This window comes from Pelodiscus sinensis, chromosome 3, assembly GCF_049634645.1.
Source record: "Pelodiscus sinensis isolate JC-2024 chromosome 3, ASM4963464v1, whole genome shotgun sequence".
In the NCBI taxonomy this organism is placed as follows: Eukaryota; Metazoa; Chordata; order Testudines; family Trionychidae; genus Pelodiscus; species Pelodiscus sinensis.
The window spans coordinates 131762488-131775426 of NC_134713.1; the positions used below are offsets into that span (position 1 = coordinate 131762488).

The window sequence follows — 12939 nt, forward strand, 5'->3', positions numbered from 1 at the left end:
CTTCAAAAAGTTACTCCAAGTGGAGCACATCACAGTATTCTGGTCTGAACAGCAGACAAGGATCAATGTGGTGAAATTCACATCAATCCAGCACTGCTCCCTGAAGTTCTAGACATAGTATTGGGATGATGGACCATAATGGCAAAGGGCTTTAATTCACTACAAAATAAAGAATGCAGAAAGGGAAAGATAATAGCAATTATTTATTATTTGTCCCCATAGACTGATGTATACAGAAATGGTGGGAAAATAGGGGATTTTGGATTATACAGCAAATTAATTTCTTTTTGAGAAAATCAGCTTGTAGTCAAAGAACAAGCATAATATGTTATACTCTGTAATTTACAAGTACATAATATTGATATTATCCAGCAAAATAGATACAGAAGAATGGAGGTTGTTCATAACTGATGGTTGTTCTTTTGAAAGTTTACAATCAAACACTGATTTAATGAAGCTCTGAAACTTTACTAAGCAGAAGAAAAAATTTTGTAATCATTTTAATTAAAATGAGAAAAGCACAAAAATATTTTCCTTACTTTGCCAATATTTTGAACTCCTCCCCACTCCCTTTTTGTAGTTTACATTTAACACAGCACTATATTTGTTTTAGTTGTTTCTGCTGCTGCTGATTGCATACTTCTGTTTCCAAATGAGATATGTTGTTGACTGGTTAGTTTATAACTCTCATGTTTATAACACTTAAGTTCTACTGTAAAGCATGACAAAATGAGCTGTATCTGTTCAACCATTTTTAGTAGTGGTCTGTCTGTGTTTTTTATTGACAGCACAGCAGACAAGCAGTTAGAGTGTATGGTCAAGTGTCCGATGTACAGGTGTTAGATGGAGAACAGATGGATGTGTGTCTTTGAGAATGTGAAGATTCTGTCTCTGAATTATGCACAGGAAGAGACTGTCAGAAACATGAATTAGTGAAAATTGCACAGTGAGGCATATAACCAAGTGGTGCCTCTCATATGCACTAATAATTTTACAGCACAAAAAAGACACACTAAAGCAGTCCTGTCCAGCTCCTCCCTGGTCCCTCATGAAATGAGAATATATTCTTGAAAAATAGACTATAAAGTGTGTACTTTACATTAGGGATGTTAAGATGCGGGGATAAAATGAATTGAGTAGTTGATAGAATTTTTACTAACTACTCGATTGGTCAATAGGCATCCCAGCTCAGTCCTGGCTCGTGCCAGGTATGGGATCAAATCCCACTGTGGCTCTGCAATTCAAAAGGCAGTAGGAGCTGGGAAGGCTCAATCTCTTCCCCTAACCCTCCACGCTACCCCCCACAGCTCTTACTGCATTTTAAATTGCAGAGCTGCAGCATGGTTTGGTCCCTCACCCAGCACAAGCTGGGACTGAGCCAGGCTGCCTGCCCAGCCAGCAGCAGCCTCTGTGCACAGGGGTCCCAGTAGGGAATTGGGACCTCCTGCGCACAGGGGCTGCCCCCCTTATACACAGGCAATGGGGAAGGAGGGAGTGTAAGTAGTCGACTACTCCCTTACATCCCTACTTTACATGCACCCAACAAGAGGACAACAGATGACAGCTCTATCTTAGTGCTATCATGACATCTCAGCCAGACTGGTGGGGATTGAAAAAACATTTGAATGTGTTCCAACACCATTTTCTCAACAACCTCTGTTGTTGAGAAAGAGACCTGTCAATATCTGGCAAGACTGTTACATCAAGAGATTATTTTGAACAAAGGATAAACCTAGATTTTACATTCTGAATTTTATTTTATCCAAACCTATTCAACAAAATAATCAGTAAATCCCACTCATTGTCAAATTCATCCCCAGTTCCATTAAGAGTTTTTTATGTCAAAAGGATACTGATTATCAGGTCCCTTCTTAGTGGACAAAAACCCCTTTGTAAAAATGACATCATTACCAGTCTTGTTTTGTTTGGATTCACAGAGGACTGAATTCCTCTCTCAGTCACAGAAATGGTCATTCTCAGTCTTAATTGAGGCACATACAAAGACAAATATAGGGCAAATCTATGGACCTGGACACTCCACCTCAAGAAGGACACAAAGACAGTGAAGTATTTACTCTGCAGGTATGTTTACAATGCAGTAAATCTCTCTCTCTCTCTCTCCCCGCTTCCCCCCATTGCTAGGCCAGATCAGCTGAACTGGATGCACAAGGCTTGGACCATGGGGCTATTAAAATAAGGTAGAGAAGTTTGGATTTGGGCTGAAGCTAAGCTCTGAGATCGTGCAAGGAGGGATGGTATAAAAGCCCAGACTCCAAGTCAGCTGATCCCAGCCAGCTGTGGCTCTGCCGTGGATCTTTTACTAGAGCGTAGATCTATCCAATGAGACCAGTGTCAAACAAGATCCAGTGCCCTTAGACAATAGTAGCAGAGAAGCCTCAACAGTCACTGCCTCCTTTTTAATAGATAAATTCAGTTTTCAGCATGTCAGCAATCTATCAACTTTCACAAGGAAGTGAATGTTCTTTCTCTCCCACGGGCATGTTCTCTTTCTTTGTTTGCCTCCTTCCTCCAAAGGAACAGAGATCGCCCCAACTGGAGATGGGATACTAGATGGAATACGCCTACACTGAAGTGGAACTGAAAATTCTCTCTCCCAGCTGCTTGACTAGTGTATCTTGCTTTCATGCTCTGGGTATAATCAATCACCATATTCAAAGTGGGGAAGGAATTTCCTGTCTCCCAGATTGGTAACGAGATCTTTGCCTAGTCCTGCATCCAGTGCAAATACCTTGCTAGGATCATCTGAGTATATCTCACTTAATCCTTGCCATTGAGGGGCCTCAGGCACTGGTGCCCTTCATTCCCTCCAGTTCTTTACCTGAGGTACACAATATTTTAGTTTCCTGAGGGCTGCAATACTTTTCTCTAATTCTGATTGTTGGGCTTGGTGTAGAAGTGGCTGCTTAGTGTTTAGTAGCCTGTTACAAAGCAGAGGTCAGAAGAACACGTACTCCTATAATAACTAAAGATGAGAACATATGAAGAGTAACAAAAAAAAATCTCAATCCTAAATAAGGAAGGCAGTGTATTTCATAAAGTCATAAAGTGGATCAGACAATAAAATAAAAAACCCAGAGCAGTCTCTCAAACTGTCTGTGTTCCTCCTCTTTAAGGTTTCTTGTTTCAGTGTGCTCAAAGAATAATAATTCTAATGAACAAAACAAACTGGTCTTATATTGTCTTATATTGCCAGAAATTAAAACAGAAAAATGTAAGCTTAGGTCATCACCACAGCCAGTTGGGTGTCCTCTTATTCTGACTTGCCATTCCCTTTCTGCTTTCCAAGACGTTATTCAGAGTTTCCTGCCTCACTACTAAGAAACCTGATTGGGCTGCATCACCAGCCTGACCTCTCAATATCTTTAGTGATCATCTGTGCAACGAAAAACCAAGCTGCATTTAAAGCCCCTCCCCATGTGCCAGTGGTTAGCATCTGCACCCCAAACAAAGTAAGTTAATAAATAGATGCATCATAATACTACTATCAGCAAATAAGAGTTACAGTGAACTATTTTTTCCAACTCTAAATGTTAATATTTTGTCAGGGAACTCCATGCTCGAAGATTACAAAGCATCAAATATGGCTATATGAACAAATACTTATTTTACTCCAAGAAAGTATTCTCTAAAGGGAATTAAGTACTTGTATTTAAAAATAAAAGACAAAAAGAAACTACCATACTCTGCAATGAATTCAAATTCAATATTTCCATGCATAACTGCTAGATTTTCACTTTTTCACATCACCGACTACATTGTGAAAAATGACCATTTATTCCTACCCTTTTTTTCCTCTAGTTTAACCAGTTCTGATCCAGGAGAGGATATTTCCTGTTACGCTGTAACTTATTTCCCTAATAGCTCTTTGTGACAGACTTCATCAAGGACTTTTTGAAAAACCAAAGTACACTATATTGACTGGATCACCCTTAATCACATAACTGTTGACCACATAACAAATTCAAATAGACTAGCTAATTATTGCCAGGATTGCCTCTGTAGCGCTCATTAAAAATTGGTACAGGTTACACCTCCCTGGTCTATCGCCCTCAGGACCTGACCAGTTCTGAACCAGAGAATTTGCCAGACCAAGGGAGGTCAATCCCAGCCCCTCTGCTGCTGCCAGCTAAAGGGCTCCACTCTTATGGCAGCAGAGGGGCTGGCATTGACCAAGTAGGGACTGGGAAAGGGGTACTCAGGGGAATATACAGGATGGCAGGAAGTCCCCGTCGCCGATCATGGGGCTGCATATATGGCCTCCATCCCTATATATTCCCCAGAGCGCCACCTCACCTCTGCTCTTTCCCCCTCCTCCTCTTCGCTTGAAACCACAAATGACCAATAATGCGTGTTGTATTCATGGCCTCATTTAATACATGGCATTCTAGTTCACCCATCTTACTTCTAACATTTACATATAAACACTTGTAAATTTAGTCAATATTCAGTTGCTTGCACATGTTATTTTTCAATGGGACTCTACTTCATGACTGCTTCTCACTAGCTCCTACCGGTCACTTACCAACTCCTTTACTAGGATACAAGATTTCCCTAAGGGCCGTCTCTGCCTAAGTCATTTACACCTGTTGGCTTCCCAGCCCTTAGTTTAAAAAAATAGTCTACAATCCTTTTTAATTTTACATGACAATCTGAGTCCATTTTGGTTTAACTGTAGCCCATGCTCCTGTTTAGGGTACTCCATCCCCAGAAGACTCCCCAGTTTCTAATAAACTTAAACCCCTCTGCCCTACACCATTGTTTTATCCACACGCTGAGATCATGCAGTTCTGCCTGCCCTACTGGCCCTGCACGTTGAACTTACTAGAAGCACTGCAGAGAATGTCACCACAGATATCCAGGGCTTTAATCTCTTACCTACAAGCCTACAATTGGACTCAAGGACTTCTCTCCTATTTTTCACTGTTTCATTGATACCTTCATGTATCACAACCACTGGCTCTACCCCGGTACAACCCTGTGCAGTTACCTCGAGGCCTTGCGAAATCAGCTACCTTCATACCCAGCAGACAACTCACCATTTGGTTCTCCTGCTCACCACAAACCCAACTATCCAAATTTCTAATAATTGTAACCTCCTCCCTATTGCCTGTCTCTTTCCAGGCACTGGAGTCTCTGCACTCAAAGAAATATCCTCAGTGTAGGTGGATATTATGACATCCTCTGGAAAGTGAGTCCCAACTATGAGATTGTTTCCCTCTGCTTGAGTTAGATGCTCTCCTGCCTGAAAACTTCATTCCTTCATAATGGAACAGGGGCACTCAGACAGCAGGAGAGACCATCCATGAAAGTCTCTTCTCTGTACCTTTATTTCCCCCCGGCAAGACAAACAGCATTAGCCTAGACAATTTTTTTGTATTCAACATAGTCAGTTAACACAGATAATAATTAATAAAGTTAAGATTTAAGAATTCTAATGAGAAATAATCCTTTATGCTTACCGTTTATTTGGATCTTTTATCAGGAGACCCGAAAGTAATGACTTTGCATCAGATGAGAGAGTTCGAGGGAATTTTATGTCCTCCATTAGTATTAGTTCAAACAGTTTCTCATGATCCTGGTTGTAGAATGGTAATCTCCCACACATCATCTCATACATGACAACTCCGAGACCCCACCAGTCCACTGCACGACCATAGTCATTGTCTTCTAATACCTAAAATATAATTTAAAAAACCATAAATCATATGGATTTCAAATCAAATCTTTTCAGACCATTTAGATTTAAAGTTTTCATATATTTATATTAACATATTTTCAACCCTGCTGTGTTGTAACATGGGGCACAGATTCCCAAAGCACTGGACACAGACACTAATCTTACAAAGTTTATTGGTTATTACAAAAGTGAACCCAAACAATGTTGGCTTAAATTCAACTCATGCTCAATTGTTGTATGATAGCACAATCACTACTTATGTAAACGTCTCAGACAGACAAATAGAACAGAGAATATAGTCATCAATGTGACCAATGAATTTTTCCTCTCCCTAGTCCTTCACCATTACCCTATCATTGGGCCTTCAATTTCAGGAACAGAAGGAAAAGCTTAATTTACCAGCCACCAAGCTTAATTTACTGGCCAACACTGTCTTAGCTCCTCTCTGACTCCTGTCTTAGGGGGGATTTCCTCTCTCTTCCTCCGCAACTACCTCCTCTCCTCACTTAGGCTCTCCAACTGCAGGAGGGGTATCTAGGAGTTAAAAAAAACATTTTAATACTCTAAAAGTATGCATATCTTCCTAGCAAGCTCTTCATATGCTAGACCCCCAGCTATACTTTCCTTCACAATCCAAAGCACAGAATACCAGAACTGATTCTGGTGCACTGAAATCCATTTGTCTCCATTGTTTATGGCTCTAAAGGACTTATGTCAAAACCCATCACCTCAATATCCCCAGAAACAATTGGGGGGGAGGAGGCTTAAGCAATCTAGGCAAGCTGTTTTCAATACACCTTAATAATAAAATGGATAAAGGTATCACTGTAGAACATGGTCCTAAAAAATCCCTAAAAGTACCTTTAAAACTGTGTGAAAATTAAAAGTTAATATGAATTCCTTTATATGAAAGTCACTGTAATTTTAAGTGCTTGGGGCACAAATATTTACTCAGGATAGATATGCTCAAGAGACAAAATGCAAAATACAACTTTATTTGGAAAAGCATCTTTTAAAGAAATGGTAAAGGAAATAAGAGGTTTTCCTCTGTGACTTGACAACAAAAATGCAAAGACAGAGGAAGACTTGTCCAGACAAAAAAAGCTGCTGAGATTTCACAATGACAAAACTGTACAGAGTAGCCCAGGGAGTGGTCAGCTAAATGAAGCAACATGAAATGGAAGCAGAGGGAGACAAGGTTCTGGAAGTCAGTTACAGTCAATGCGGAGATACAGGAGGAAGGGTGTATTTAAAAAAGAGAAACCCAAATTTACTTTTAACCTTGAAATGAACAAGGAGCCATTGTAACTGGGCATGAGAATGTACTTATTTGTACTTGTGACAGAACAGCAAGCAACATCTGCACATGCTAGAGTATGAAGGCATACGCCTTTGGGAAATGACAGAAAATGGAGTTGCAATAGCCAAGATGAGAGAGAAATGGTTGGATTATATCAATACTACTTTAAAGGACATTTATGTAGTAGCTCTACTGTTGAATGCTGAAATAAAAAAGCAGCAAATCTGAAACAATCACGCAAAACACAATTACAGGCAGTCCCCGGGTTACGTACAAGATAGGGACTGTAGGTTTGTTCTTAAGTTGAATCTGTATGTAAGTCGGAACTGGCGTCAGCCGCTGCTGAAACTGACCGCCAGTTCTGACTTACATACAGATTCAACTTAAGAACCCCAAGCGTCCCCAAGTCAGCTGCTGCTGAAACTGATCAGCGCTGATTCCAGGAAGCCTGGGGCGGAGCAACTCTGCCTCGGGCTTCCTGTAGTCAGCGCTGGTCAGTTTCAGCAGCGGCTGACTTGGGGACGCCTGGGGCAGAGCAGCTGGGGTGCTGCTGGGTTGCTCCAGTGGCACCGCTCCTCGGCGCTACTGGACCAACCCAGCAGCACCCCAGCTGCTCTGCCCCAGGCGTCCTGATTCAGCCGCTGCTGAAACTGACCAGCAGCGGCTGAATCAGGACGCCTGGGGCAGAGCAGCTCGGGTGCTGCTGGGTTGGTCCAGTAGTGCCCAGAGCGACGCTGCGGGACCAACCGGCAGCGCCCCAGCTGCTCTGCCCCAGGGTCCGGCAACAAAAGCCTGGTCTGCTGGGGGGGGGGCACGCTAGCTGCGCCCCCCCCCCCCCAGCAGACCAGGGACACGGGGAGCAAAGCCGCAGTGGCAGCGGGGTGCTGCGCCTCTGAGGCTTTGCTCTGGCAAAGCCTCAGAGGTGCGGGACCGCGCCGCGGCTGGGGCTTCGCTCCCGGTGCCCCTGGTCTGCTGGAGACCATCTCCAGCAGACCAGGAGCACCGGGAGCAGCTTTTCTCGCCCCGGAGGTCGAGGTGGCGGATCGCTGCCTGTGAGCTCCGGGGCGAGAAAGCCCCGTTCGTAAGTGCGGATCCGACGTAAGTCGGATCCGCGTAAGTCGGGGACTGCCTGTGGCTTGTGGAACTCACTGCCACAAACACATACTAAGGCCAAGAGGATACAGGAATTCAAAACAGAAGAGGACACAGAAGAGGAGTACTAGAAAGGGTTTTATAAAAAAGAAAAAAAATCAGAAGTGAAATAAATCCTCATACTTTAGAGCACAAAACAACCTTTACCCTCTCTAGTCCAGCACCCTTGGACCCTGACCAGTGTTGAACCAAGAATTTGCCGAACCAAGGGAGATCAATATTCTCTAGCAGCACTACCAACACTTCTACTGCTTACTGGGGTAAACAGAGCTAAATAACAGCACAGAACACTGAGAGCCAGAACTGGTGACTGTAAACAAATTTTATGAGACCACAGGAAACTTGACCGCACCCATGATAAATGGACATCTGGCTAACTAAAATCATGCTGGACCACAGATGTTGCCAGACTAGAGAGTTTCAACCTGTAGTATGATGAAAATGTATATTACTACGGTCATGTATATAACTAAGATAAAAAACAATCATTTTTACCAAATTAATTTGTTTTATTTATACAACTAAATATAGTTATATCAAAACACAGAAACTCATCAGATATTTTTATTATATAATAATTTGATATTTTTAAGGAAATTATGAGATTTTAGTGAGTGTGAAATTCAACTAATGTCCTGCACGCAGACTTGATCAAATGAACTAAAATTACTTCTACTTTTGAAGATAGAATATTGTATGAGTGAGAGAGTGTTGCAAATGGTTCTCTGAAAAAGTGAAAATCAATTTGTAATATTTAAATCTTTTAGTCACCATTTTACTCTGACTTAGAGGAAAGATGTACATTTTTCACTATGTGGTCATTTCTACTGTTAGCCTTTTTCTTGAAATGATAGCAAAACAAATAAAATGATGAAACGAGAGTACAGATTCTACACATACGATAAGGTGTGAACAGAATGTAAGATTTGGGGGAAAATACTTTCATTTTCTGAACAAGGCATTATCTCTTGGCCAATAGCTGGACTGTAGTGTATGTGGGGCTTTACCTAATAATAATAAAAAGTATGAGCAACCTTTGCTACATTCCCACAACAGCAACAAAACAGTGGTAACAAAAAGTGCCAAATGTGATTTTTTAACTTCTTTTTACATAAAATAATAAACAAACATAAAAACTGGATTAACTGCCTCACGAACCCACATATCACCAGCCGGGTTCTCATCCCCAGCTGGCAAAACTGGCAATCCTTTATTTTTGTTTAAATGCCTGGTTTATAGCCAGACAGAGAAGCAAGTGTATTCAAAGGTTTTCGATTAGGAAAAAGAACAATCACAAATGTTAGATTTTGGAAAATATGTGTCAGCTTATTGGAATATACATTTAGTAAAATGTATAATGAAGTCATAGTAAACACATGGAATTTATTTTTTTTACATCAAAAATATTATGTATACAATTCTATCTTAAGAATATTTCAGCATTTACAAGATATGGAAAGTCAGCACTGATGGGTACTTAGAACTTCTGAGGATTAAATCTAAATTAAGTGTATCTGTAAAGAGTGCATGTGTCCATATGAGTTTTCTCCAAGTGCTACTGTATCTTTTTCAATAATTTTTTAAATCTGTGTTATTTTTTAAAATTAAATGCATCTTAAGGTCAGGAATGCTTCCACTCAACTGGTTATATAGTCCTTTTAGAGATGCACAGCTTGTGAAGCTTAAAGGAACATGACAAAAAGCTAAGTAGTTCACAAATGTTGTAACTATATTTTTAGACTGTCCACGAGTACAGCACAGAACAGCAAAGAAACGTGAAGAAAACACAGAAATGATGACAGTACTGAATATATACTGAACAGCTTCATTTTCTTAAAACAGGCATGCCTATTAAGTCACAGTCTTGTCCCTCCTTCCAACGAAGGGTACACTACTCAAATTAAACAAGTCATTCAAGTACACTTTTTTTCCCCGCATTTGCCCCCAGGACTCTCTGTAAAAGGTTTCAAAAGTTCTAATGTCACCCCTCCTGTTAAAAGGATGCAACAGCCTCCTAGAAGGGTCAATAAAAAGGTGTGGGCTATAGTGGGGGTGATTTCCCTGGTGGCCACTCTGGGCACCACCAGGGAAAATCGTCTGCCCTCCTCCCGGCCCCGGAGCCCTTAAAGGGGCACGGGCTGGCTACGGTGCCTGTGCCAGGTGCAAGCCTGCCAGCACCCAGCCAGCAGACCCTGCACCTGGCACGGCACAAACCAGCTACCCGCTGCCACCCAGCCCTTCGCCTCTTCCTGGGACCAGGCTGGCGGCTACCAGGAGCCTGCCCGGGTCCGCAAGAGGCAGGCGCCCGCCTGGTCTAGTGCGGAGATCGAGGACCTCATCCACGACATCCGCACTAGGCACAGGAAAGTGGCCGTCTAGGGCAGGATAGCTGCCAGCCTGGCCACCCAGGAGCAGATTTGGATGAAAATCAGGGTGGTCCAGTGAGACCCCCAACCCTGAGTCCTGAGCTTAGAATGGCCGTACTGGGTCAGACCAAAGGTCCATCTAGCCCAGTAGCCTGTCTGCCGACATTGGCCAACACTAGGGACCCTGGAGGGGATGGACCGAAACAATAACCAAGCCATTTGTCTCGTGCCGTCCATCTCCAGCCATTTCTACCCCCTAGCTAATACCACTCCATGGACCCAACCTCCATGACTTTATCTAACTTCTCTTTAAACTCTGTTCTAGTTCTAGCCTTCACAGCCTCCTGCAGCAAGGAGTTCCACAGGTTGACTATTTGCTTTGTGAAGAAGAACTTTCTGTTATTAGTTTGAAGCCTGCTACCCATTCATTTCATTTGGTGTCCTCTAGTCCTTCTATTATGGGAACTAATGGAGAACTTTTCTTTATGCACCCTCTCCACACCACTCATGCTTTTATAGACCTCTATCATATCCCTCCTCAGTCTCCTCTTTTCTAAGCTGAGAAGTCCCAGTCTCTTTAGCCTCTCTTCATATGGGACCTGTTCCAAACCCCTGATCATTTTAGTTGCCCTCCCCTCTCCCACCCTCTCTCTTCCCCTCTCCCACCTCCTTTTCCCAGTCTCCCTGAGTTTTGTTAAGTAAAGAGAGTTTCTATTTTTGAACACACGTGTCCTTTATTTTGTACATCAGGAAGGGGGGCTAGCGAGGGGTAAGTGGAAGGAGGTGAGGGAGGAATGGGGTACGAGCCCCCGATGGGGAGGACTGGGGTGGCTCTGTGGGCTCCTCGGAGTGGAAGCTCTCCTGCAGCCTCCTGATTGACACCCGCCCCCCCCCCCCCGGATGGCAGCCTGCGGCAAGTGCAGCCGGGCTGATGGCCGAGTGCTGTGATGTGCCGAGTGTGGGCACTCAGGGCACTCCAAGCCAGGACTGCTTTGCAAGCAGGGAACCCCTGAGAACTGTCTGTCCGGGGTGGGGGTCGGGTCACTTTAAGCACAGCCCTCAGCTAGCCTGAGACAGCAGCTCCATGCTCTAAGTCCTAACCTGATGCCCTGCCGGCACTGGTTCCGGCCATCCTTAACCTCGGTTCAGGGTCCACTCAGTGTGGACATGCTAGTTCGAATTAGCAAAATGCTAATTCGAACTAGTTTTTAGGTCTAGATGCACTAATTCGAATTAAGTTAGTTTGAATTAGTGCTGTAGTGTAGACATACCCATAAAGATTATGTTGAGTCCCTTAGGGTATGTCTACACTACCACCCTAGTTCGAACTAGGGTGGTAATGTAGGCAACTGGAGTTGCAAATAAAGCCCGGGATTTGAATTTCCCCGGCTTCGTTTGCATATTGCTGGGCGCCGCCATTTTTAAACTACCGAGGATTAACGGTAGTTCGGAATAGGAAGCCTAATCCGAACTACCTAGTCCGTGCCACGTGTAGCCGCGGGGCACGGAGTCCGCACTAGCGGACATTTAAAAATGGCGGCGCCCGGCAATATGCAAATGAAGCCCAGGAAATTCAAATCCCGGGCTTTATTTGAAACTCCGGTTGCCTACATTACCACCCTAGTTCGAACTAGGGTGGTAGTGTAGACATACCCTGACCTACTTCTGTATGTCTAGATATCAGCAAGAGCCAATTGAATCTGACTAGAAGATTTGACTAGTCTGATTTGCGTTAAGGCCTTAAAATGGCCATAAACACAGTTAACCTGTTTTGTAAATGGTGTTCTTTGAGGTGTGCTGCTCACATCTATTCCATGTTAGTGTATGTACACAGCACATACACCTATGCCAGAAGTTTTTCCCTCAGTAGTATCTGTAGGGGACCTGCTCTGGTGTCGTACAAGGGGCATCACCAGCTCTCCCCACCCTCAGTTCCTTCTTGATGGAAACTCTGACAAGTGGGGAAAGAGGGTGGGTTGTGGAATGGATATGAGCAACACATCTCAAAGAACCCCTGTTCTGAACAAGTCATTCTTTTTTCTTCTTTGAGTGCATACACTCAACAATACACTTATGTCCATTTCATGCGAGGTGGCTCCCAAGCAGTAACAATGGAGTAGGAGTTCGCAGACATGCCACTTGTAGAACTGCTCTGCTGAATCCAGCATTCTTTCTGGCCTGCTGGGTGATGGCATAATGTGCTATGATCATGTGTACTGAGAACCATGTGGCAGCTCTACAAATGTCCTGCATAGGCACATGAGCCAAGAAAGCCACTGAGGATGCCTATGCTCCCATTGAGTGGGCTTTTAGCAGAGGCAGTGCTAACTCATAACAAGTCCAGATGCAGGAGGCAATCCAACTGGACATCCTTTGAGAAGAGACTGAGAGTCCCTTCATTTGATCCACCCTCATGGTGAAGA

General features: G+C 43.3%; 1 protein-coding gene across 3 annotated transcripts in view; it reads right to left on the bottom strand.

The window, feature by feature from the left end:
- The window catches only part of AKT3 (AKT serine/threonine kinase 3), a 254031-nt gene that overhangs the window by 25474 nt on the left and 215618 nt on the right, over positions 1-12939 (bottom strand). For all 3 annotated transcript variants that reach the window (XM_075924864.1, XM_075924865.1, XM_006135203.3), the window contains exon 11: positions 5481-5695. In XM_075924864.1, coding sequence (XP_075780979.1) covers positions 5481-5695 — 215 coding nt within the window. The remainder of the gene's footprint in view (positions 1-5480; positions 5696-12939) is intronic.